The sequence below is a fragment of the Sus scrofa genome, chromosome 11, assembly GCF_054392235.1.
Source record: "Sus scrofa isolate SSC_HxYL_T2T_F1_AM1 chromosome 11, Sscrofa_HxYL_maternal_Yorkshire_Landrace_v2.0, whole genome shotgun sequence".
Lineage (NCBI taxonomy): Eukaryota > Metazoa > Chordata > Mammalia > Artiodactyla > Suidae > Sus > Sus scrofa.
Genome location: NC_139393.1, coordinates 16,618,848 through 16,646,150, shown reverse-complemented (window position 1 = coordinate 16,646,150; position 27,303 = coordinate 16,618,848). Strand labels below are relative to the sequence as shown.

At 45.5% G+C, this 27,303-nt stretch overlaps 2 protein-coding genes across 4 annotated transcripts in view; one reads left to right on the top strand and one right to left on the bottom strand.

Moving 5' to 3' along the window:
• The window catches only part of CKAP2 (cytoskeleton associated protein 2), a 327,617-nt gene that overhangs the window by 75,805 nt on the left and 224,509 nt on the right, over positions 1-27,303 (bottom strand). The gene's annotated exons all lie outside the window — the stretch shown is intronic.
• Positions 18,506-25,638, top strand: CCDC70 (coiled-coil domain containing 70). 3 transcript variants are annotated; one of them, XM_021065305.2, is made up of 2 exons: positions 18,506-18,766; positions 24,755-25,638. In XM_021065305.2, exon 2 carries the CDS (start codon positions 24,834-24,836, stop codon positions 25,491-25,493), a length of 660 nt encoding a protein of 219 aa, XP_020920964.2. In that variant the 5' UTR covers positions 18,506-18,766; positions 24,755-24,833; the 3' UTR covers positions 25,494-25,638. The 3 variants fall into 3 exon arrangements, with proteins under 3 accessions (XP_020920964.2, XP_084837856.1, XP_084837857.1); XM_084981730.1 differs by lacking the exon at positions 18,506-18,766 and adding an exon at positions 20,774-21,755 and having other exon boundaries at positions 23,781-25,638; XM_084981731.1 differs by lacking the exon at positions 18,506-18,766 and adding an exon at positions 21,516-21,667.

Below are 27,303 nucleotides of genomic sequence, written 5' to 3'. Positions count from 1 at the left end.
GGTTCGACATTCACCAATCAGTATGATATAACACATTAACCAAATGCAGGTTAACAAAATCACATGATCATCTCAATAGATGCACAAAAAGCATTTGACAAAATCCCATATATATGATAAAAGCTCTTAATAAAGTGGATATAGAAAAAAATGCACCTTTACATAATGAAGGCCATATATGACAAGCCCACCGCTAACATCATACTCAATGGGAAAAAAGAGAAAGATTTTCCTCTGAGCAACAAGACAAGGATGCCCACTCTCACCAGTTTTGTTCAACTTAGTATTGGAAATTCTAGCCAGAGCAATCAGGCAGGACAAGGAAATAAAAGCCATCCAAATTGGAAAGGAAGAAGTAAAACCGTTGCTATTAGCAGATGACATGATATCAAAAATTGAAAACCCTAAAGATTATACTGAAAAACTGTTAGAACTAAGCAAATTCAGTAACATTGCAGGATAAAAAATCAATACATAAAAACCTGTTATATTCCTATACACTCATAAACTATCAGACAGAGAAATTAAGAAAACAATATCATTTACAATTGCATCAAAAAACAAAAATACTTAGGAATAAATTTAACCAAGAAGGTGAAACATCTGTATCCCGAAACTCTAAAACATTACAGAAAGAAATTAAAGAGGACACAAATGGAAAGGTATCCCATGGTTATAGATTGGAAGAATTCATACTGTTATAATGTCCAAACTACCTCACATAACCTACAGATTCAATGCAATTCCTATCAAAATTCCAGTGTCCTTTTTCACAGAAACAGAACAAACAATTAGAAAATTTCTATGGAGCCGCAAAAAATCAGAATAGTGAAAGTAATCTTGAGAAAGAAAAAAATTGGTGGCATCGTTTACTTGATTTCAAACTCCCATTTGCAACACTATAGTAATTCTAAAAGTATGGCATGCAAACAGACACATAGAGCAGTGGAACAGAATAGAGAGCCCCCCAAAAAAACCTAAACATATACAGTCAATTAATTCATGACAAAGGACCCAAGAATATACAATGGGGAAAGACAGTCTTCAATAAATGGTGTTGGGAACACTGGACAGCCACTTGCAAATGAATGAAACTGGATCACTATCACATGTTATACACAAAAATGAACTTCAAAATGGATGGGAAACTTGAATTTAAGACCTAAAACCATAAAACTTCTAGAAGCAAACTTAGTTGGTAAGCTCCTTGATATAGGTCTTGTCAATGATTTTCTGAATGTGACACCAAAAGTAAAAGCAACAAAATAAATAAATAAATAAGCAGGACTACATCAAACTAAAAAGCTTCTGCACAGCAAAGGAAACTATCAACAAAAGGAAAAAGCAGCCTACAGAGTGGGAGGAAAGATCTACAAATCATATATCTGAGAAAGTGCTAATATACAAAAATATATAAAGAACTCATATGACAGTAACAAAAAAAAAAATCTGACTTAAAAGTGGGTAGATTTGGTCTGGCTGTATAGCATAGGGAACTATATCCAATCACTTGTGATAGAACATGATGGAAAATATGAGAAAAAGAATGTATAGATATGTATGACTGGGTCACTCTGCTGTACAGCAGAGATTGACAGACCATTGTAAATGAAGTGTACCTTAACAAAAATCTTTCTAAAAAAGAAATAGGGAGTTCCTGCCACGGCTCAGTGGAAACAAATCTAACTAGCATCCATGAGAATGCAGGTTCAATCCCTGGACTTGCTCAGTGGGTTAAGGATCTAGCGTTGTTGTGAGCTGTGGTGTAGGTTGCAGACTCGGCTCGGATCCCGCATTGCTGTGGATGTGGTGTAGGCTGGCAGCTACAGCTCCCATTTGACCCCTCGCCTGGGAACCTCCATACGCCATAGGTGTGGCCCTAAAAAGACAAAAGACAAAAAGAATACATAAATTAAAAAATGAAAAAGAAATAAGCGACAAGGATATATTGAGCAGCACAGGGAAATACAGCCATTAGTTTGTCATAAACTTAAATGGAGTATCATCTATAAAAATATTGAATCACTACGTCGTACACCTGAAACTAATATAACATTGTCAATCAACTGTAGTTCAATAAAACACGTGTAATAAAAACTGGGTAGATTTGAAAGACATTTTTCTAAGGAGCCATGCAGATGGCCATCAGGTGGTGCAGGTGTGCAACATCATTAGCCATCAGGGGAATGAAAATCAGAACCACAATGAGCTGTCACCTCACATCTCTCAGAATAGCTAGTATCAGAAAGACCACAAATAGGAGGTCCTGCTCAGCAACAGGAAACCAGCTAGTATCCCGGAGGATGTGGGTTTGATCCCTGGTCTCGCTCAGTGGGTTAAGGATCTGGCATGGCTGTGAGCTGGGGTGTAGGTCGCAGATGCGGCTCAGATCTGGCGTTGTTGTGGCTGTGGTATACACTGGCAGCTATAGCTCTGATTGGATTGCTAGCCTGGGAACCTCCATATGGCACAGGTGCGGCCCTAAAAAAAAAAGAATAAAGAACGAACTAAAGAAAGAAAAGAAAAGAAATAACAAGTGTTGGCGAGGATTTGGATAAAAGGAAACCCTCATACACTGTTGGTGGGAATATCACCAGCCAGTGTGGAAGACAGTATGAAGTTTCCTCAAAAAATCAAAAATAGTACTATCACATGGACCAGCAATTCCACTTCTGGGTATTCATTGAAAGAAAACAAAAACATTAACTCAAAAAGATAGCAGCACCCCCATGTTCACTGGAGCATTTTTCCTAATAGAATGGATAAAGAAATTATACATATATATATATGAATATTCTCCATTCATACAAAGGAAATCACGCCACCTGGGATAACATGAATGGAGTTTGAGGGCATCATGCTAAGTGGATTAAATCAGAGAAAGACAAATCCAGAGATGGCAGGTGTGGGGCTGGGGTGTAGACATGAGAAATGGGTAAAGAGGGTTGAAAGGCAAACAAACCAAGAGAAATATGCTAGGAAAGAGAGACTCACTCTATAGTGGGAACACACAGAACTCAATTACATACTCTCCCCACCCCTTTCAAATAGAAGCTCTTCTGAGAGAAGGTGGACCCGTCACATACAGGAGATGCTCAGTAGAGTAGATCTACGCTAATTTTGTCAAGGACCATTTTAGGCAATTTCTAGACTTTCTAAGTATTGAGAAATGAACATGCTTCTTCCTTGGTAGAAGTGCTCCTGCTGGTAGAAATCTGAAACAGGAAGAGACTGCGGGAGTGAGCCGAGCAGCCCCTCCTCTCCGGGGGGAATAAACAGGGACTCAGGGAAGACAGCGATGGTACTACTGTCTCTCATTCGCTTTGGCATCAATAAGAGCAGTGATAATAGCCCGTGTCGCGTCCTCCCCTAGAAGTTTAGTGATAATAAAGGGTCGTTCATTGATAATAGAGCATTAATGGATAGCAGCCACCAAATGACATTAACACACTCTCAATTTTCAGTCCAATTACTGTATCTCAGTGGTCCGCAACTGCAGTAGTTTAGCCTCTGAGGGGACGTTTGGTGATGTCTGGAGACACTTTTGATTATCACGACTGGGGGGAGCGTGGTGACCAGTGGATGGAGACCAGGGATGCTGCTAAATACCCTGCAAGGAACAGGGCAGCCTCCTGCCACAAAGAACTGTCTGGTCCAAAATGCCAACAGTTCTGAGTTTGATCCTTTAACAGCTAACATTCCCAGCTTTAGTTTCTAATTATAAAATACTACTTTATTTTAAACCTTTGGTTTGTGTCCCAATTCAACAGCAAGCCTGTGTCTATAGGTGCGCAAGTTTTTAACATTTAGCATTTCGGCAGTATTTAGCCTTACGTGTTTTCACCTCAAAGCTCCAACCTGAGCACATCTTTAACGTGGTGGTTGTGGTTTTTGGTGATCGACTTGGTAAATTAGACTGTTTATGCCTAAATTAGATGTGAGGGGGCTCCCCACTCATCGCTTGATTTTGGGTAACATTAACCATTAACCATACTTGTTCCCCCAAAGGCAGATGTTAATGGGCATTGCAGATTACTTCCCACGAATGTTTCAGAGGCTCAGGACACAAATCCTTTGTTATCTGTAGTTCTTTATGTAGCCCCTGCCCCATTTCCCTTTCGTTTATTACATTCTGCATGACTTCCATGGAGGTTACCGCATACCTACTGCGTGCCAGTGACCTCGCCCCTTCCCTGTGCATCCTTCGTTGTACGGTCTCTATGACATGGAAAAGTTGCTTCCTCTGAGCTCTGCCAGTTTTATAATGACCACATCAAAGCCACCTTCTCAGAGACCCAATGGGGGATCCCTCCTCCCTGCCTGTAGCTACCAAGTTGTTTCTAACAGCCCACCATAACCAGCTTTCACCCCAAAGTTCACTGTCTTTATGACTATTCTTTCTACATTTAGAAAAGCCATTTTCCTTAGACTCAGTGAAGATTAAGGTTTTCTTTCCCTCTGCACAATTAAGATGAGCACTTTCACAAGGCAGGCATTCTCTTTCCAGGAAGTCTAAATTAGCACATTGTCATCTTCCTCTGAATGATTCCGAGAAACCATCTGCTAGGATTATTTCTCCAACTTGAAAGGCTGCACAGGGCTGTTCCAACTCACCTTTTGAGATGATGAAAGAGCCAGATCCAGAGCCGGGCAGAACTCGGCCACTGTGAAGTCAGGGGGTCCAGGTCTACATCCACGGGCTTCTCTTCACTGTGGGTCCCTCCTCCCTGCCACCTGCGTCCTTTCTGTTTCTCGCCTCCGATTTCTCTCCTGAAGCATGACAGCAACTCCGGGTTCTTCCCTGGAAGGGATGGGTTCCCTCTGGTTCCGACTCCCCTGTGTGGGGAAAGGGCATCCCCACCGCCAGCTTCAACACCCTGAGTGCTTCCCAGGGCCAGAAGGGGGCAGCAGAGCAACCCCGGGAAGCTTTTGAAAGGTGGGCTGTTACAACTTGGTGATGAAGTTACAATCTAGCAGAGTTATACATCAGTGCCAGAAACATTTCATCTCAGGGCCTTCGGAGCAGGTAGTGCAGGTGTGGGTGGCAGCTTCTCCCTTCTCGCTGTTTGCTTGTGGCTTGCGAGGAAGAGTCTGAACAGGGGCTATTTAGTAAAGAGGCTGGAGATCCTTGAAGGGGGTGGAGGGCCTGAGAGACACCTTAAGTGCTCGAGGATGCCCCGTAGAAAAGAAAGGAAACCTATTCGGCGTTCTTCCAAACTCTGGATCTGAGACAGAGTGAAGTCACAGGCAGGCAGCATTGTGCCCAGTACGATCAACTTTCCCGTCGCCTTTGTCTTGGATCTGAAGCAGCCTACTTTGGGAGACTGTGTTGCCCATAACAAGTAAGCACCAAGTGGCAGAAGTTCTTCACTGTTAGTTTATAAGAAGTGCTTGGATGGTATCGAGATGGTGGAGGAGTAAGACGGGACGCTCACCTTCTCCTGCAAACACCTTAAAAAGCTCCCATCTACCTGCAGGGTGATTCACACAGAACCTCTACTGAATGCTGGCAGGAGACCTCAGACCTCCCCAAAGGGTAAGAAACCTTCCACATAACTGGATAGAACAAAAGGGAAAAGAGAGAGAAGAGAAAAAAGGAATCAGGACAGGACCAGCACTCTTGAGAGGGAGCCATGCAAGAGGAAAGGAATCTGCACCCTGGGAGGCCACCCAACTGATGGGGAGAGCAGCCAGAACGCAGGGGAACCTCAGCGCCTCAGAGAAAAGTGCGGGAGCCAGACTGAGGAGGGCAAAGCAGAGAGAGAGCCGCACAGACCAATGGCACCACTGCCTGGGGCTTCACAGCCTCAGACACTTGGGCGCAGGCTGGGCGCTGAGACTCGGGCTTTGGAGGTGAGTTGCTGGCAGAGGACCAGGGCTGGCTGTGTGGAGACAGCCTGCGGGGGCTGGGGAGGGGAGTGTCACCCACACCCACACCCACACCCAACCGAGGGAGCTCGGGAGGAGGCTTGGGCGCCCTTGTTGGGGAGGGGGAGAGGAGGGGGGTAGGATGCCGAAACAACTTCTTTCCCTGTGCAGGCTCTCAGGTGGGGGGATGTTTCTTGTGCAGACGACAAGGGTGGGTCAGAACCACCACAGACATCTCAGGCTCCTGAGGTGGGGGCACCACACCACCACTAAGGGTCCTGTGAACAGGCACTGCCTGTGGCCCTAGAGTCACCTCAGGGGGGCCGCCACAGAGGGCCTGCAATTGAGCACCACCCATTGCCCTCACCCTCTGTTGCCACTGCCAAAGCCTCTGGTCACCCTCCCACATCCACACACACCTTCCTGAGAGTCACTGTGCTTCTACCTCCCCATGGATCCTTGCCACTGCTAAGGGCCCAGCAGCCAGACACTGGCTGCAGGCACTGCCCACTGAGGCCACCTCCATGGAAGCACATACAGGTCACACACTTGTACACCCCCATCAGGGGGATAACAGCCTGCACACACTGAGGAAAGAGAGAGTAAGCATCCAAATGAAAAGCAGCCCTCATGCAAAAAAAAAAAAAAAAAAAATCACTCACAAGCTACCCAGGGACACTCCCTCATGCAAACAGCCTCCAAGACTATATTAGGTAATTGTTGTTTTCCCTAAACTTACAGAATGAGAAAAATATAAGCAAAATGAAGAAGCACAGGAACCATTCCCATATTTACAAGAACAGAAGAATTCCCCTGAAGGAGCAAACAAGAAACAGATCTCTGCAGTCTAACAGACACCAAGTTCAAAGGAGGTAATGAAGATACTGAAGGAATTGAGAACAGATATTAACAGTAATGTGGATTACTTTTAAAAGAAGCTAGAAACTATAATGAGAAGCCAAGAAAATTTAGAAAATTCCTTTGTAGAGAAAAAAACTGAGTTAAAGGCTGGGAACAGCAGAATGAATAATGCAGAGGAATTAATAAGTGACTTGGTAGATAGGATAATGGAAATCACCAAACCAGGACAGCAGACAGAAAGCCAAATGCAAAAAAATCAAAGCAATATAAGAGATCTGTGAGATAATACAAAGCATGCTTATCTACACATAATAGGGATTCCAGAAGGAGAAGAAAAAGAAAAAGGGATTGAAAATATACTTGAGGAGTTCCCATTGGGCTCGGCAGGTTAAGAACCCAACATTATGTCCATGAGGATGTGGGTTCAATCCCTGGCCTCCCTCAGTGGGTTAAGGATCCAGCATTTCTGCAGGCTGCAGTGTAGGCTGCAAATGCAGCTCAGATCCAGCATCACCGTGGCTGTGGTGTAGGCTGGCAGCTGAAACTCTGATTCAACCCCTAGGCTGGAAACTTCCATATGCTGCAGGTGCAGCCATAAAAAGAAAAAAAAAAAAAAAGAAAGAAAATATATTTGAAGAAATTAGGGCTGAAAGCTTTCTAAATCTAAAGAATGAAACAGACATCCAGATGCAGGAAGCACCGAGGGCCCCAAAGAGTCCTATACCAAAAAATATTTTAATAAAAAATGGCAAGAGTTAAAGACAAGGAGATGATTCTAAAGGCAGCAAGAGAAAAACAGAAAGTTTAATTATAAGGGAACCTCCATCAGTCTATCAGCTAATTTCTCTACAGAAACACAATAGGCCAGAAGAGATATCCAAAGTTCTAAGATATGTTCAAAGTTCTAAAAGGAAAAAAATTGCAGCCTAGAATACTCTACCCAGCAAGATTATCATTTAAAATAGGAGAATTAAAGAATTTCTTGGAGTTTCCATCGTGGCACAGTAGAAACGAATCCAACTAGGAACAATGAGATTGTGGGTTTGATCACTGGCTCGTTCAGTGGGTTGAGTATCTGGCGTTGCTGTGAGCTGTGGTGTTGGTTGCAGATGTGGCTTGGATCCAGTGTTGCTGTGGCTGTGGTGTAGGCCAGCAGTTGCAGCTCTGAATCGACTCCTAGTCTGGGAACTTCCATATGCTCCAAGGGTGGCCCTAAAAAGACAAAAAAAAAATATATATATATATATATATATGGGGACAGAGAGCAAGAAAATTGAGACTTTTTTTAAGAAGGCGTTTGAGCTTATATGACTATCAATCTAAAGAAAGCAGATATAGGTAGGGGTTAACATACTTGGAAAACAAAGCACCTACAAATCAAAAACAAACAATGCATTCAAAAAAACCAAAAAGAAGAGAATACAAGCATAAAATAAAAAGAAATCCAACCAGAAAAAGAAAAGAACAAAGAATTAACTGGAAAACAACGTTTAAAATGGCAATAAATACATATTTATCAATAATTATCTCAAATAAATGGACTGAATGCTCCAATCAAAAAACAAAGTGGCAGGACGTATTAAAAAAAAAAGAGCCTATGATATGCTGCCTACAAGTGACCCACCTTAGGGAAAAGACACATATAAACTGAAAGTGAGAGGACGGAAAAAGGTATTTCACACAAATGAAAGTTACAGGAGGAGTTCCCGTCGTGGAGCAGTGGTTAACCAATCCGACTAGGAACCATGAGGTTGCGGGTTCGGTCCCTGCCCTTGCTCAGTGGGTTAACGATCCGGCGTTGCCATGAGCTGTGGTGTAGGTTGCAGACGCAGCTCGGATCCCGTGTTGCTGTGGCTCTGGCGTAGGCCAGTGGCTACACCTCCGATTCAACCCCTAGCCTGGGAACCTCCATATGCCGTGGGAGCGGCCCAAAGAAATAGCAAAAAGACAAAAAAAAAAAAGAAAAGAAAATGACATGAAAGCAGGAGTCACAACACTCATATCAGACAAAATTGACTTTAAAACAAAGGCCATAAAGAAAGACAAAGAAGGACATTATTTAATGGTAAAAGGATCAACTCAAGAAGAGGATATTACATTCATCAATATATATATCCCTAATATAGGAGCACCCAAATGCAGACAAGAAATACTAAGAGACACAAAGGGAGAAATTGATGGGAATACAATAATAGTAGGAAACTTCAACACCCCACTCATATCAATGGATAGATCATCCACACAGAAAATCAGTAAGGTAAAAGAAATCCTAAATGACACAATAGAACAGTTAGACTTAATTGATATTTTCAGGACATTATATCCAAAAAAAAACGAAAATATACATTCTTTTCTTTCTTTTTTTTTTTGTTTTTAGGGTTGCACTTGTGGCACATGGAAGTTCCCAGCACAGGGGTCCAATCGGAGCTACAGCCACCAGCCTACACCACAGCCACGGCCATACCGGAGCTGAACCACATCTGTGACCTACACCACAGCTCATGGCAACGCAGGATCCTTAACCTGCTGATCGAGACCAGGGGTCAAACCTGCAATCTCATGGTTCCTAGTCATATTCTTTTCCACTGTGCCACAACAGGAACTTCTATACATTCTTTTCAAGTGCACATGGAACATTCTTTAGGACTGAACACATACTGGGGCAGAAAACTAATCTCAGTCAACTTAAGAGTATAGGAATTATTTCAAGCATCTTCTCTGACCACAGTGGCATAAAAGTAGAAACCAACCACAGGAAAAGAAATGAGAAAAAACTGACAACACGGAGACTAAACAACATGCTACTAAAAAACCAATGGGTCAACGAGGAAATCAAAAAGAAATTAAAAAGTACCTTGAGACAGGAGTTCCCACTGTGGCTCAGTGGTAACAAACCCGACTAGTATCCACAAAGACACAGGTTTGATCCCTGGTCTTGATCAGTGGGTTAAGGATCCAGCACTGCCATGAGCTGTGGTTAGGTTGCAGATTCAGCTTGGATCTTGTATTGCTGTGGCTGTAGGGTAGGCTGGCAGCTGCAGCTCTGACTTGACAACTAGCCTGGGAACTTCCATATGCTGAGGATTTGGCCCTAAAAAGCAAACAAAACAAATCCAAAAAACCTTGAGACAGATGACAATGAAAACACAATCATACAAAATCTATGTGATACCCACAAAAGCGGTTCTTAGAGTGTTGTTCACAGTGACACAGCCCTTCCTCAAAAACAAAAATCAAAAGACAAAACAAAAACCAAGAAAAATCTCAAATTAACAACCTAAGCTACCACCTAAAAGAATTTGAAAAAAAAGAACAAATAAAACCTAAAGTCACCAGAAGGAAGGAGGTCATAAAGATCAGAGAGGAATTCAATAAAATAGAGATTAAAGAAACAATAGAAAAAAATCAATAAAACCAGGAGCTAGGTCTTTGAAAGGGCAAACAAAATTGACAAACCTCTGGCCAGACTCACCAAGACAAAGAGAACTCAAATAAACAAAATAAGAAATGAAAAAGGAGAAATCTCTATGGATACTGCAGAAATACAAAAAATCCTAAGAGAATACTGAACAATTATATGCCAACAAATTTGACAACCTAGAAGAAAGAGACAACTTCCTAGAAACATACAGCCCATCAAAACTGAATCAAGAAGAAATAGATTATTTGAACAGACCAATCACTAGAAATTAAGTTGAATGTGTAATAAAAATACTCCCTACAAACAAAAGTCCAAGACCAGATGACTTCTACCAAAATACAAGGAAGAACTTACACCCATCCTTCTTAAACTTTTCCAAAAGATTGAAGAAAGAACACTCCCAAAGACATTCTATGAAGCCACCATCATCCTAATACCAAAACCAAAGATACACCAAACAAAAAAATTATAGGCCAATATCTTTAATAAATACAGATGCAAAAATTCCCAACAAAATTTGAGTTAACTTAATCCAACAACACATGTCAGATTACCCATGAGATTTTTCATAGAACTAGAATAATCCAAAATTTATATGGAATCACAAACGACTTCCAAGGCAATTCTGAGGGGAAACCAAAGAAAATAGGAGGCATAACTCTCTCAGACATCAGACAACATTACAATGCTACAGTAATCGGGAGTTCCTGCATGGCTCAGAGGTAATGAACCCGACTAGTATCCATGAGGATGTGGGTTTGATCCCTGGGCTTGCTCAGTGGGTTAAGGATCTGGCGTTACCATGAGCTGCCATGTAGGCTGGGGGCTGCAGCTCTAATTTGACCCCTAGCCTGGGAGCTTCCATATGCTGCAGGTGCATCCCTAAAAAAGCAAAAACCAAACCAAAACAAAAAGACAAAAAAAAACCCAAAGCTACAGTAATTAAGACATTGTGGTATTGGTACAAAAACAGACATATGGAACAATGGAACAGAATAGAGAACCCAGAAATAAACCCAGACACCTATGGTCAATTAAGCTTTGACAAAGGAGGCAAGAGTATAAAATGGGAAAAAGACAGTCTTTTCAGTAATTGGTGCTGGGAAAACTGGACATCTGCATGTAAATCAATAAAACTAGAACACACTCTCAAACCATGCGCAAAAAGAAACTCCAAATGGCTTAAAGACCAAAACATGACACCATAAAACTCCTAGAAGAGAACACAGGCGAAACATTCTCTGACGGCCCCATTTCACAGATGAGTAGAGTGAGGCACAGAGAGAATAAGTAACCACTCAGTCACGGGGCTACTCAGTGTATAATGACTCTGAACTTAGGCAATGTGATCCAGAATCCAGGCTCTTGGTCACTGCAGTCACTGTCATGTGACTAAAGGCCACATGTTAGTAGAACTGGGGTAAACACTGAGCTCAGAGTACAGTCTTTATTACGCGTATTTTTCTGTGTAAGCCTTGAGGTGGCCTACCTAACAGGGAGGCCCTGCTGATACAACTGAGTTCAATCATTCATTAAAGAAGTAATGCTCACTCCAAGCCAGGCACTACGAATAAAAGGATTATTTCATAAAATTCAATGTGTCCCATGAGGAATCTTAATTCAAAAGAGTAATGAGTTAATGAGCATATGCCTGGGTTTAATTACAAAGGAGTCTGTGAGTTAATGAGGGTATGCCTGACTTCTTGACAGAAGCCGTGGAAATGAAGGGGCTATTAAAGTTGGCCAAACACCAAGTTGTGCACCACCGAAGGAGCCAGCAGCGGTCCAGCCAACACGGGCTGCCCTGTTCTCACGTGTTCGTTCCCACCCCCTTCCCCCAGACCGTGCACAGCACTGTCTTTTAATGTGTGTTATTCTCAAACAAATTAGTTCTATGTAACCATTCTCATTCTTTTCATGCCTTCCTTGGAGAACTTTCCGTTCTGATGTCACCCTTCTATTTGAGTCACTTTTTCTATATTTACCATCTACGAATCCCGAGGGCTTCCTTATTTGGGAGAAATCCATCAGGACCCCTCCCTTCAACTTCCACCTGAGTCAGAAAGCATTTTCAATAGACACTTTCCTTTTCTTTTTGACATTTCTCAGCACTATAATTTTTCTGAAGATACATTAAGAAAAAGAGAAGCAGGCTGAGTCCTGAACTAATTTACAGAAGAATAAGAATGAAAAGACAATCACCTCTGACACATGCTACAGCCTGGATGAAGCCTGAGGACGTTGTGCTAAGTGAAATAAGCCATCATGACAGCACGAATTCTGTATGAGACCATTTACTTGTGGTACTTTGAAAAGTTAAATTCACAGAGTCCAAAAGCCGAATGGTGGTTGCCAGGGGCCAGGAGAAGGAAGGAATGGGGGTGGAGGTGATTGTTTAATGGGGACAATTTCAGTTTTGCAAGATGAAAAGGGTCCTGGAGATGACAGTGGCTGACTGCACAACAATGCGAATGTGCTTATTCCTAAACTCTGCTTAAAATGGTCAAGATGGGGACTTCCCCCTGGGGCGCAGTGGGTTAAGAATCCCACTGCAGGAGTTCCCATCATGGCTCAGTGGTTAGGAACCCAACTAGTACCCATGAGGAGGCAGGTTGAATCCGTGGCCCTGCTTAGTGGGTTCAGGATCTGGCGTTGCTGTGAGCTGCGGTGTAGGTTGCAGACATGGCTTGGATCTGGTGTTGCTGTGGCTGTGGTGGAGGCTGGCAGTTGCAGTTCTGATTTGACTCCTAGCCTAGGAACTTCCATATGCCACAGGTGTGACCCTTTAAAAAAAAGAAGACGAAGGGAAAAAAAAGAATCCCACTGCAGCAGCTCAGGTTGGACCCTGGCCCAGCACAGGAGGTTAAATGATGGAGTGTTGCTGCAGCTGCGGCTCAGAGTCAATCTCTGGACCAAGAACTTCCAACTTCTGTAAGTGCAGCCATTAAAATAAATGAATAAAAGATAAAAATAAAATAGAAAATTTTAAAAATGGTCAAGATACTAAATTTATGTTATGCATATTTTACAGCACTTTTATAAGTAAAGAAATTCTTGGGACTAGTAGAAAAAAAGAAAAAAAAGGAGTCAACCCTTCAGATTCTAAGAGCCCCATGGATCTGGGCAGCTACCCGAGGTACTCCAGGAAAATGCTAGGGGTCCCCGAGCCCCAGTTTCAGCTGTACTGTGGCTCTGGGAAGATGTGGGGACATGCTCCCAGAGACTCGCTCCTCACTCCCGGAAAGGTCTCCAGCCTCAACCCTTCCAGTAAGTTCTAGATGGAGGCTTAGAGCAGGCTTGGGGAGAGGAATGATACCTGTCTTTATGTCACTATTCTGGCTGCTGAGTCCGGGAGGGTGTCAGTGTCCCCAGGGGCCTGCGTCAGGGATGGGAGAAGGCACAGCACCACCTGGAAGGGGTTCTTCCCCCAACCCGTCTCCTCCGGCCGCCTGTTTGCCTTTCTGTGGGACCCTGGACTCTCACAAGAACCAGCTGCCCTCCCCACGGCTTCAGCTCTAGCCAGGGCAACCCAATCTCTCTCCTGATCTGCAGTCCTGAGATCAGAGACTAGGTGCAGACTCCTCATCTTTCTCACATGTTTATTTTTCCAGATCGCTTTCTCAGAGATGAATTAATCAAGTTTCCCTGGGATGGGGGGGGGGGAAGTGCTGTGGTAATTTTGTTCAAGACTGCATCACATTTATAAACTGGAATGAACTGGCATTCTAGGCTTATTTTTCCTGATCATTATCAATTCCAAAAGTTTACACTAACTCTCTCCCTTTCTCTTTTTTTCCCCTAAGGTACAAAGTCAGATCATCTGCAAATAATGATGGTTTTATCCTCCTTTGTTTTTGTAATTATTTATACCTCTTGTTTAATTTCCTGGTCTAACACATGGTGAATGCCTACCCACTTTGTCCGGTCCTTGGTTTTAACAATGTTTTCAGGGATGATATTTTTTAAATATTTAAAAATTGAGGGAGTTACCATTGTGGCTCAGAGGTAATGATCCAAACTAGTATCCATGAGGACATAGGTTCGATCCCTGGCCTTGTTCAGTCGGTTAAAGATCTGGTATTGCTGTGAGCTGTGGTATAGGTCAAAGACGCAACTCGGCTCTGGCGTGGCTATGGCTGTGGTGTAGGCTGGCAGCTGCAGCTCTGATTCGACCCCTAGTCTGAGAATTTCCATATGCCATGGGTGCCATGGGTGCAGCTCTAAAATGACAAGAAAAATAAATAAATAAAATAAATAAATAAAAGTTGAACAAGGGTTCTGACTGATCAGAATGGAAGCACCAACTATTCAGAACAGATGGCTGTAAACCACCAATACAGCTAAATCTGTGCAGTGACACATATGACAAGCACATAGTAAGCCCTGAGTGTTTTCTTATCAAGACTGATATTATCTGCTGACTTGAAATAGATTTCTTTTCAGATGTACCTGTAGAAGCTCCTGCGCCAGAGGTTGAACCTGTGCCACTGCAGTGACCCAAGCCGCTACAGTGGCAATGCTGAATCTTTAACCCACTGCACCACAAGGGAACTCCTGCAATATTTGTTTTCAATTGCATTACACTATAATTGAGGTTGGAAATTTTTTCATATGTTAAAGAGTCATTTGCACTTGTCTACAATCACAATTTATTCACGTCCTTTGGCATTTATTGCATTATTGGTCCTTTTCTTTTCTTTCTTTCTTTCTTTTTTTTTTAGGGCCACACCCAGGCTAGAGGTTGAACTGGAGCTACAGCTGCCGTCCTATGCCACAGCTACGCCAAATCCCAGCCACATCTGCAACCTACGCCGCAGCTGTGTCCACACCAGATCCTTAATCCACTGAGAATGGCCAGGGATTGAACCCACATCCTCATGGATACTAGTAGGGTGTGTCCCTGCTAAGTCATGATGGGAACTCCTACTGGTCCTTTTCTGCTTGATTTCAGAGGTTCTTTGTAAAATGAGCACAGTGGATATAGCAGGAACAAAACAAATTCTGCCTTCACAAGGCCAACTTCCCATGAATGATCTCTTTCTATGACTAGTGCTGCTAGAAAGAATTCTCTTTCAAAATAGAGACTGAGGCCTTGGGCCTGGTGATGAATTTTGCTGCCATTGCCCTTCATTTGTGAGTAATTTTCCAATCTGACCTACTCTTCCAGGACAATTATATTCCTAATAGGATAAATCAATTTCCAAAAGTAGGGGACTGTGCACTCTTGCAGTTATAGAAAATCATATTCTGAGAAATATTTAAAGAAACAGGGAAATTTTTATGATATATATTACATGAACAGGCAAGCCACAGAAGAGTATGCATGGTGTAAAACCAATTATTTAGAATATATCTAGCTGTAGATATAGGAAAAACAGTGGAAGACTATACCTCAAAAATGTTTACAGTGGTTACCTCTGAGTATTGGCATAATGGATGATTTTAATTTTCTTCATCTTTGTTCTATTTTCTAATCATGTGGGTTTTTTTTTACAATAAACATGCATTGCTTTGAAGACTAACAAGAATGACAACACCATTTTTAAAAATAAGAGCACTGAACAAAATTTAAGCTAAACTCTGTTATCTTGAGTGAAGAGGAGCTGTTGATTTGTGCAAAATATGGCAGAGGGAAGATTATTCTTTCCAATTATGTGAGCTCACTGAGGTGGAGGATCAATTTACTTTCGGCGCCTGTTCACATTTAGCAACAGTGATGTCATCTACCATTTCCTCCAGAGACTTTCAGGCCCACTGAGAGTAGCAAACATCTCACGAACTGTGAATCGCTGAGGATCCCAAGTTTCTATGTAAGAATATTCCACCAGCTCATCTAAAGCAAGTCCACTTCAACGTCCAGGGTCTCATCAGGACACACTCGCTTTCTGTCCTATTCCTTCCACTTTCATCCCACGCAACTGTTTGATCACCTGTTGGATCTCTTTGAAACAGTCCTCGCAGGTATTTATTCCTCTGACTCTCCAGCTACAATACTAGTCATCACCCAGACTATCTGATGCCTCCATTATGACAGCAACCTTCTGCATCAGAAAGAAGAACGGTTAGAAAACAATGAATCAGGAGTCTTAGAACGCCTAAGTTAGGGAGAGGATGGGTTTAGAGCCCCCCAAATCCTCATCTGCAAAGAACTGTTAGCAGTTGACTGGTTTGGCAGTTCACTGAAACGCTCCATCCACAGCACTGGCCTTTATTGGACCTAACGTAATGTTTAGTTTGTGTGAACAGCTCTAACCTCAGGGCATTTATCCAAAAAAATCATTGTAATTATTTAATATCACAGCTGCCTGAGATAATGTTACCAGCTGGGGCTAATATAATGCTGACCAATAACTTGAGAATAACTAGAGAATAAGATAGAAGCTTTTATTTATTTATTTATTTATTTAAAATTTTTTGTTTGTTTTTTAGGCCTCACTTGCAGCAATGGAGGTTCCCAGGCTAGGGGGTGAATTGGAGCTACAGCTGCCAGCCTACGCCACAGCTCATGGCAACGTCAGATCCTTAACCCACTGAGTGAGGCCAGTGATCGAACCCTCAACCTCATGGTTCCTAGCCGGATTCAATTCCGCTGCACCATGACGGAACTCCAAGACAGAAGCTTTTAAAAGTTCTGACATATTTCTGGGAATCCAGAAGGTCACACACACACACAACCACACACACACACACAACATACACATACTACAGACATACACCACACACACAACATACACAGACATGCACACCCCACACACACATACACCCCACACACATACTACAGACACATACCCCCCCCCCACACACACACACCCACAGTCCCTCAGCCAAGGGAGACTCATCAGTTCAAGGAGCGAGTGCTCTTAGTTCATTCATTTGACTCCTAAGCTAATCAAGCAGACTTCAGTGGCCACACACAACCAAAAAATAGACCTTACAGAATTAGTCCAGGAAAGCCACTAAACAAGCAAATAATAACAGCAACAAAAACAACAACTACTAACCTGAGAAAGGGAGAATCTCATTTCCAGACTTACCACATTAAATTATTTGTAATATTAATACTTTTTTTCTTTTTATGGCTGCACATGCGGCATATGTACGTTCCCAGGCGAGGGGTTGAATTGGAGCTGTGGCTGCCAGCCTATGCCACAACCACAGCAACTGGGGATCTGAGCTGCATCTGTGACTGACACTGCAGCTTGAGGCAACACCAGATCCTTAACTCACTGAACAAGGCCAGGGATCAAACCCACATCTTCATGGAGACTACATCGGGTCTTTAACCTGCTGAGCTAACCTGAACTCCTAATATTATATTATTTTAAATTATATTATTTTAGGGAGTTCCCTGGTAGCCTAGCAGTTAAGGGTTCAGTGTTGTCCCTGCTGTGGCTTGGGTTTGAGCCCCGGCCCGGGAACTTCTGCATGCTATGGGCACAGCCAAAAAACATAATATTTTAAATGTCCACTCTTTACAAAAAATTACGAAACATGCAAAGGAACAAGAAAGAGCTGCTCATACTCAGGGGGGAAAAGTCAACAGAAACTATGATTCCGAGTTATTTTCTTTTTGGTTAAAAGCTGTCTCTGAAGTACAAATGTTGACTTACTAGACCAAGATATTAAATCAGCTGTAATAAATATGATCAAAGGACTAAAAGAACTAAAAGAAATCATGTTTAAAGAATTAAAGGCATACAGCACAGGGAACTCTACACAAATATTTTATGATAGCTTTTTTTTTTTTTTTTTTGCTTTTTAGGGCCACACCTGCGGCACATGGAGGCTCCCAGGCTAGGGGCGCTAATCAGAGCTGTTGCTGCTGGCCCACAGCCACAGCCACAGCCACGCCAGATCCGAGCCACATCTGTGAACTTCACCACAGCTCATAGCAGCTCCAGATCCTTAACCCACTGAGCAAGGCCAGGGATCGAACCTGCAACCTCATGGTTATGCCAAGATGGGAACTCCTATAATAACTTCTTATACGGGAAAAGAATCTGAAAAAGAATAGCTATATATGCGTATATAACTGAATCAATGCACTGTACACCTGAAGGAGAGAGAAAGAGGAAGAAAGAGCTGAAGAAACAGACAAAAACGTCTCACGTTTGAGGAACACCTGCATCAACTCTGTACATCTCAAAAAACTCTAAGTAATATAAACTCAAAGAGGTCCCCATGTAGACACATCCTAGACAAACTATTAAAGACAGAGGCAAAAAGGGGCCTTGAAAGCAGCAAGAGAAATGGTTTATCACATACAACTCCCCACTGAACCATGACTCCCAGAAGCCTGCTCCTGGACACGGTCGAGGTAGAATGTGAGGCAACAATCATTTGCGGGTCATCAGCAGTGCCAGCCTATTGGGAACTCAAAGATGGAAGGGGACAGCTTTCCACACTTTTAGGCCATCCCTACACTCGTTAGAGTCTCTCATGTGGGCCGCATGTTGGTCCCTCCATCCTGTGAGTCAGGGCTGAGAGGGGACAGAGGGGTCACTGCCAACAGTGTTGGGGAGCCTGCAAAAGCGACATCACTAAGCATCTGATGTGACAATGACTGCCTGCCCTCTGAGGGCTGCAGGACCTGCTCAGTTGGGAAACAGCTAAGCAGTAAGTAACCACTGGCTTTAGATTGGATAGAACTGGTTTTGGGTTTTTTTTGGTTTTTTTTTTTTTTTTTTTTTTTTTTGCTTTTTAAGGCTGCACCCATGGCATATGGAAGTTCCTAAGCTAGGGGTCCAATCAGAGCTGTAGCTGCCGGCTTAACACCACAGCCAAAGCAACACCAGATTGGAGCCATGTCTGTGACCTATACCACAGCTCACCGCAACGCCTGATCCTTAACCCACTGAGCGAGGCCAGGGATCGAACTTGTGCCCTCATAGATGCTAGTCAGATTCGCTTACCACTGAGCCACGACGGGAACTCCTGGGTAGAACTGGTTCTAAGCATAGTGTGATATATAACACTTCCCTTAAAAATAAGTTCCTAGCCTTGAAGTATAAGATTGAAGATTAGGCATGTTTCTTTGATTCCGATTTTTAAATCTAAATAGACATACATGAGTTTTATATTGTATTTACATCTAAATAAGAATCTACGTGTATTGTATATTTTCTCTCTTTCTCAAAGATAATTTAAGTGGTAATGAGAAAAACTGTGGAGGTAGTTTTTTTCCCAACATTCTAACCCAGAAGACTGCCCCTGACTGAAGAGATGTTTACTGAACATCTACTGCGCACCAGATACTGTGCTGGATGCCGGACGTGGAGACGGGAGACGAAGTGCTCCTGGCAGGGCAGGAAGGGCATATACGCTGTCGGGACCCCATGGGGGAGTTTCAGGAGAAGCTGCTTAGCACACATGGCTCCTTATCTGAGCCTTGAATAGCTGGATCAAGCAAAGTTGGGTTAGGCAAGACCATCCAGGGAGGAGGCCCTGCTGTGATGCAGTGGGTTAAGGATCAGGCACTGTCTCTGCAGCAGCTCAGGTGGCTGCTAAGGCATGAGTTCAGTCCCTGGCCTGGAAACTTCCATATGCCATGAGTGTGGCCAAAAAAAAAAAAAAAAAAAGACCATCCATGGAGAGAAAACAGCATGGCATCGAAGTGAGGAAAACTCAGCAGGTTTGAGGTGGTAGGGGGGTCAGGGGAGATGGAGGAGAGGTAAGGCTCAATGTCTGTAGGGGAAGACCAAGCTTGCCCCGGCGTGCCACTCTAGGAAGACTGGAAATGACACAGGATAGTAACTATAATGAGTCCTTTTGTTGTTGTTGCTCTCTGGGGCCACACTCGTGGCATATGGAAATTTCCCGGCTAGGGGTCAAATCGGAGCTATAGCTTAGCTGCCAGCCACAGCCAGGATCTGAGGCGTGTCTGCGACCTACACCACAGCTCATGGCAACGCCAGATCCTTAACCCACTGAGTGAGGCCAGGGATTGAACCCGCATCCTCATCGAACCTAGTCGGTCTCCTTAACGGCTGAGTCACGAAGGGAACTCCCTGTAATTATTCTTCTGTCCTATTTCGAGCATTTGCTGTGTGCCCGGCGCTGTGCTAGGCCCTCAGCATACCGGTTTATTCCCCACAAGAGCCCTCTGCGGTGGAAGGATAAAGGATACTCGGTTGGGAAAACGAGTCCACACAGGGCCAGGAGCCCTCTGGCAGCTCGAGAACAGAGCAGCTTGATGCTATAGATAACAAGAGGGAAGGAGTTTCAAAAAGGACTCATGTCCAATGCTGCTGAGAGGTCAACGGGATAAGGACTAAACAACCAAGGGGGTCAGTGGAGTCAGGGGGGCAGAAATTGCTGTAGGATGAGGGTGCAGATGCAGTACAGGGCTGGGGAGAGTGACTGTCAACTGCTTTTTTAACTAAATATATATATTCAGCGTATGGAGTTCCCAGGCTAGGCATTCGATCTGGGCCACAGCTGTGACCTATGCTTCAGCTGAGGCAATGCTGGATCCTTTAACCCACTGTGCCAGGCTGGGGTCGAACCTGCATCCTGGTGCTGCAGAGGCATCCTGGTGCTGCCAATCCCATTGTGCCACAGCAAGAACTCCTCAACTGCCCTTTTAAAAAGACTATTTAAGGAGGAGAGGGCTAGCAAATAGGTAGAGGCAGTGAGAATTCTGTTTGGGATTGGCTGGTTGGTCGGTTTGAAGATGGGAGAGACGTGATCAAGCTCGCGTGCTGAGCGGAGGGAGAGCTGCGGGAGGCCTGTGACTGAGGGATCACTGATGAAACACGGTCGCCTTGCAGGTGGGAGGAGATGGGGGTGGGCGGGCTCGGCCTGGGAGCCCAGAGGACATTCGGGATGGATGTGGATGCCAAGAGGTGAGCTGGAAGAGGGTTCAGCTTGTGAGCCTCTGCTTTCCTCCAAATCCAGATTCTCTGAGAACAAGGGGTGTCTCTCCATACTGGACTCACGATACGTGAATTTCCAGGATGCATTTATTCAACGCGTGCCATAAGCAGGCTTCTCCTGCTGCTGCCCAAGTAGGGAGTCAGATTTGGGAGAAAATAGTGTACAGTGAACCAAGTGCTCACTGACCTGGAGTCTGTAGTCTGTCCTGTTCCGGAGGAGCTCCGAGGACGGAGCCAGCTGCCCTGAATTGACTGCACTCAGCTTTGTGGGTCTCCCCTCCCCATTAAGGCAGACACGCTGTTTCTCTGTGGAGAGCAGCCCTAAAAGAAAAATGCACTAAAGCAACAACTGGTGTTAAGACCGGCTGAGAGCGTGAAGCCATAGCGAGCCAGAAAATAACGGCTAGGGAGAACTAGTCAGGGTGAAACGCAGAGCTGGGTGACAGCTGGTGTCCACAGCAGAAAGGAAAGGAACTTTTAAATTATTTCAGCCAGTTCTCCAGTTAGTGCAAACCAGAGACATGTGTGGGCGTGCCTGCCTAGTGAAAACACCAGTGGATGGCTTGTACAAGCAGCAGCACTTGACCACATAATGCACTTCTAAACATGACCTTTGCCTTCCACCAAATCCAGACTCATCTACGTAAGTGTCTTGATAGGTTATTAATTTATTTAAGCTTGGGTTTTCTCAGTAATAAAATGGGATTAATCAAGGTACCCACCCCCACAAGGTATATCAGCTTACAGTGCGGTTGAAGGGATTAAACAGGTGATACAGGTAAAGCACCCAACATAAAAGGGCTGAGCAAATACACAGGTAGGAGTTGTTATTACTGACATTATAGTTAGCAGGCTGATTGCTGTTGGCAGCTATCTGGCAACTCTAATTGACGCTGAGGCTTTGTTCATAGCTACCTAATCCACTCGAGCAAACACTGAATGTGTTCTCACAGCAGAAAAAAGAGAAACGTGGGGACCTGACGAATGAGGTGTTTTCTCCCACCTGAGCACCCTCAGCTACATAAATAGTAGGAATAAGACAACTAACCACAATACAATGTGGATATCAAAATTCCGAAATTCAATGAAATTCAATTTAGTTCAGCCAACATTTTTATCAGTTGCCTCTGAGACACACAGCTTGGGTTACATGGCATCCAATGGAAGCAAGGCACGTCTACACCTGATTTCAATCCAGTGGGACAAGTAAACAACGGGAGTGTGTAGAGACAGAGAGCATCAAGGACGTGGTGATGAACCTTGTCTGGAGGGTCCAAGTAGCTTCCCGGGGGGAAGGGATGAGCAGGAGTTCAGGCCCACAACAGGAGGAGAAGGGAACCTCAGTAGACGACCCCCTATGTTCCTTGGTGTGGAGGCTGGAAATCACAGGTCGTGTCCAGAACTGAATGTAGCTCATTACTGAGGCTTGGCTTTGGAGTTGAGTGGACACTGGGTAGGAAGGTACGGGGGCCGGGGCAAGCAGGAGTCAGGTTGCAGAGGGCCTCGCTCAGAAGTTTGGATGTGATCTTTGGGCCACAGGGTCTTCCAAGGCCTGTGAGCAGGTAGGATGGGATGCACAGTGTTTCAGAACCACCCCTGGGGCTACCACGAGGGAGGGGTGGCCAAGATCAACACCAGAGAGACCAGTCAGGCTGTCACAGGCATCCTGGCCTGAACTGGCTGGGGTCAAGGAGATGGAGCAGAGAGTGTGGGTTCAAGAAACGGAGGAATTGTCACAGGAAGGACTTGATCATTAGTTAAAAGTCTTTGAGGAAGGAGTCAAAGAGGAGCTCCAGGCTTCCCACTCGTGTGACCAAGTGAACAGATGGTGAGCCACCAGCCGTCCACAGCGGAGCCACCATCTCTTTAACACACACACACACACACGCCCACTATGTGTCCTTCTCCTGCACTCTCTGCTCCCAAGTCAGAAAGTAGGAAAAGCAGGAGAAAGCCCGGAAATTTCCAGAAGGCACTCCTGGTTCTCCATCGGGTGGTGCTTAGCAAGGCCCGCTGAGTGAGGTCAGACCCCTTCTGCTTTCAGAAAGCTCAACATGGAAATCAACGCCTGGGCCAGGGGTATGGACCCCTGTCTCCTCCACACTCTGTCCCGCTCCCAAATCGTTTTCTCATTTCTTGAATCATCTTTGTTGTTACCCAAATTTCTGTGGATCGTTCTGATACCTGATACTGCAGATCCCAGCAATGGGGAGGTCCTCCTCCCTCCCTCCTCCCCTTCCTCTCCTCTTCCTTCCTTCGGTTCTTTCTCCCTAGCTATTATTTTATTGAGAAATACAATGCATTTACTGAAGAAGATAAAACATTCATACACAACTTAGCACTTTTTTTTTTTTTTTTTTTTTTTTTGCTTTTTAGGTCCACACCTGCAGCATATGGAGGTTCCCAGGCTAGGGGTCGAATTGGAGCCACATCTCCCCGGCCTACATCACAGCCACAGCAACACACGATCTGAGTTGTGTCTATGACCTACACCACAGGTCACAGAAACGTCAGATCTTTAACCCACTGAGCAAGGCCAGGGATCAAACCCACAACCTCATGGCTCCTAGTCAGATTCGTTTCTGCTGCACCACAATGGGAACTCGAACTTAGCACTTTTTTTTTTTATAAGGACCACGCATGCACCTGCCATCAAGTAAAGAAACGGATTTCTACCAGCCCCTCTGAAGCCCCTCCTCCTCACCCAATCACAACCCTCAGTATCCTCCCTCCCAACCCCGTCCCTCACGCACAAGTAAATACTACTTTCACTTGATGGGACTCAGATGTTATCACCTAAGTATATTTCCCTAAACAATAGTTTAACTTTTCCTGTCTTGAAAGTTTCTCTTTCAAAGTCTTTGATCCTGCTTCTTTCTTTCAATGTTACTTTTACAAGATCCCTCCACCTCGCTGCCCAGAGCTGTGCTCTGCATTCCATGAATAAACCACCACAGCTGAACTCCATCCTATTGTGATGGTTGTTGGACTGCCTGGCAGCGTTGAGCTGTTGTGAACAGCACTGCTTGAATATTCCTGTATGTGTCACCTGAACACAATTCCTAAGTTTCCTCAGGGTTTGGATCTGGGAATGGAGCTGCTGGATCATAATGTGTTCATTATTGCTCAATATGACTGGATCTCGGGTGAGACTTGCTCTTTCCCACATCCTAGTCAACATTCAGTGTCCTCTTTCACCTTTTGGTTCTGTTCCCAAAATAAATTCTTCTTCCAAAATCGGCCCCTCCAGGTAGTGGGTCTCACCCACCCAAGTGGCTTGTAAGAGCGACCATGCCCACGTGCAGCCCCCGCTGTGAGCACACTCACCAGAGGGTGATGAGCAGTCCCCCAGTGAGAAAGCCCAAACCTCAGATGTATTCTGGTTGATTTAACACAAACAAGTCACTTTGGGGCTGTGGCACGTTATTATTGAAAAGTAAAAACGAACTGTGCCACACCTCTGCTGTGACTGTGTCGTACTTGTGTGTTCTGACGCCCTGGTTGGCTGTGATCTATTTTCTTAGTGGCTTTGAACACGAATGTGCCGACCTTCTCTTCGGCCCAAAGCCATGACCTGCCGGCATCTGTCTCTACCAAGGCTTGTCCCTCACAAATACCCCCAAGGGCCAAAGCGAACAATGGCTAAAACTCCCCCAGTCAAACGGTCCAGAGGCAGGGGTTGCCCTCCGGCCGCGTTACTCACCGTCATGCTCTCTCTGGCGCCCCACAGGGTTGGACCAGCCGACCTGCAGGCGGCCCGCAGCCCTGTCCTCCAGCGCAGCCTCCCGCCACCCTGGCCGGTCAGGACCATGTTTCCCTTCAAGGTGAGCAAATGGATGGGGCTTGCCTGCTTCCGCTCCCTGGCGGCGTCCTCGTCCAGCCTTCGCCGGAAGAAACTGATCCACAAGCTGCAGGAAGAAAAGGCGTTTCGGGAAGAGATGAAACACTTCCGTGAGAAAATCGAAGACTTCAGGGAAGAGATGTGGACTTTCCGAGGCAAGATCTGCACTTTCAGGGGCCAGATCTTGGGCTTTTGGGAAGAGGAGAGAACTTTCTGGGAAGAGGAGAAAACCTTCTGGAAAGAGGAAAGAGCCTTCTGGGAAATGGAGAAATCGTTCCGAGAAGAAGAGAAAGCCTTTTGGAAAAAGTACCGAATCTTCTGGAAGGAAGATAAGGCCTTCTGGAAAGAGGACAACGCCTTATGGGAACGAGACCGCAACCTTCTTCAGGAGGACAAGGCCCTGTGGGAGGAAGAAAGGGCCCTGTGGGTCGAGGAGAGGGCCCTTCTGGAGGAGGAGAAGGCGCTCTGGGAGGATAAAAAGTCCCTCTGGGAGGAAGAGAACGCGCTCTGGCAGGAGGAGAAGGCCTTCTGGGTGGAGGGCGGCGGCCAAGTTGCCGAGGAGCAGATGCTGGAAGGTGGCCACCACGGAGGCCGCCGGTCGCCAGCCTTCCCCCGGCGCAGGGCGTGAGCGCAGGAGCCGAAGGGCCGCGGGGTCCACGCACCGCTGGATCGGGACTCGCCTCCCGGGTCACTCCGTGTGCCCAGGAGAATATGCTCTTATTTGACTCCTGCCTTCAAAAGATCTAATAAAGTCCTGAGGAGCGGTTTGCAAAGCCAGCATCTTTAAGGAGGGCCAGCTGCATTTCCCCCCAGGTTGAGTGATTCTCCGAGGTCGTAATCCCACCCTCCAGGCTGTATTGCGGTCTGCAGGGCTTGGTCCGGCATGTGTGGGCGGGTGTTGGCGGGAGACCCTGGGCTCTCTTGAAAAGGGTCCGAAAGGGGGTGGGGGTGAGGGTGGGGAGGCTCAGACTCTGCCAGCCAGAGCCCTCTCTGCCTGTCAGGCTGTGGGCAATCCTTTCCCCTCCACTGGGCAGTCTGGAAGGTCTGGAGGGGGTTGACAGCTTTCCAGAAAAGGCTGCAGTGCTGCTAACAATTCATCTGCGGGCGATGCTCACCTGGCAGCTCTTTAGAACACAGAGGCAGCATCCCCGAAGGGCCACTTGCTCCCGAATCTGTCTCCAGGCTTCCCCCAAACTTCGAAAGCTCGGCTCTGTAACATGAGAAAGGGGCGTGGCAGGAGGCTGAGGCTCTAGAGCTCCGCCCACAAAGCGCTGCCTTCCCCAATGATGGAGGCCTGTGGACCAGGCAGGGCCTTCTGGGAGGTGGAAGGGAGGCCTCCCTGCCCGCTACCCCCATTCGCACTTGCTTTTTTGCACTATCAGTTCCTTCCTTTGTGTTTCCTTCTTCCCATTCATTTAAAATTAAAGTGGCCCATGGAGGCAGTACATTAAATGAATGTATGCTAATGTGCCCAGCTTCTCTTCTGGGCTGAGACCATCTACATGGACATTGGTGGGAAGAGCTCACGGGTGGGCAGTGGGAACTGCCAAGGCCAACACCTGCTTCTCCTTTTGGGGGCCTGGCCCTCACTGTCATTAACGCAATGACTTACCTCGCCTTTGCGCATCCCTCACCACCTGACAAGCACATTCACTTCTGCCAGCTCATGTTAACCCACAACTCTGGATCCACAGGGAAGGTACATAAACACATTGCACAGGGGAGCAAACAGACTTGGAGAAGCAGAGGGACGGCACATGGCCAGGCAAGTAGCAAATGGAAGATCCAGGACTAGAGCCCACATCGTCTGAATGTTGGTCCCATTCCTTTCCCAACACAGCCAGGGTCACGGACTATGGCTTTAGAATGGCTCAGCCAATGATGGCATCAAGGCTGTGTGAGCCTTAAAGTGCTTGGGGATTTAATGTGGTTTGGGGTGGTGGTGGAGAAACGGAGAGGAGAGAACAGGGCCCCCACCACCAGGTGTGCTGAGCAGACTCCGGGTACCAGGAGAGTGGGCCCACTGCAGGAGGAGCCTCTGTGGCTCCGTATCACTCTGGGAAAGCTGAGATTCCTTGCAGGAACCTCGGGATTCAGGCCAGGGCAGTGACCCTGACCCCTGACTTCTGTGAGGGGAGGAGCTGTAGGTGCTTCCAGCCCTGCCCCTTCTCAACTTGGAACCACATATCCAGGTTTGTACCCAGGCCACACAACCCCAGATAGAGGATACCTCACTGAAAAGTACAGCAATCTCTTTAACCCAGAAAAGGGGGAATTATAAGGGTGACCTCGCTCACGCCTGCAGGTGGGTGCAAGCACACGTCAACACGTCTTTCTTTCCCTTTGCCCTTTCTTTCCTCTCCTTTTCTCTTCTCTTTCTTTCCTTTCCCCTGTGAGTCCATGAAGCTGGAAAGGCTGGTTTTACTCATGCTCCAGGC

Coding starts and splice junctions, on each gene's coding strand:
- CCDC70 (XM_084981730.1), top strand. CDS start 24,564: ATGTGCCGACCTTCTCTTCGGCCCAAAGCCATGACCTGCCGGCATCTG.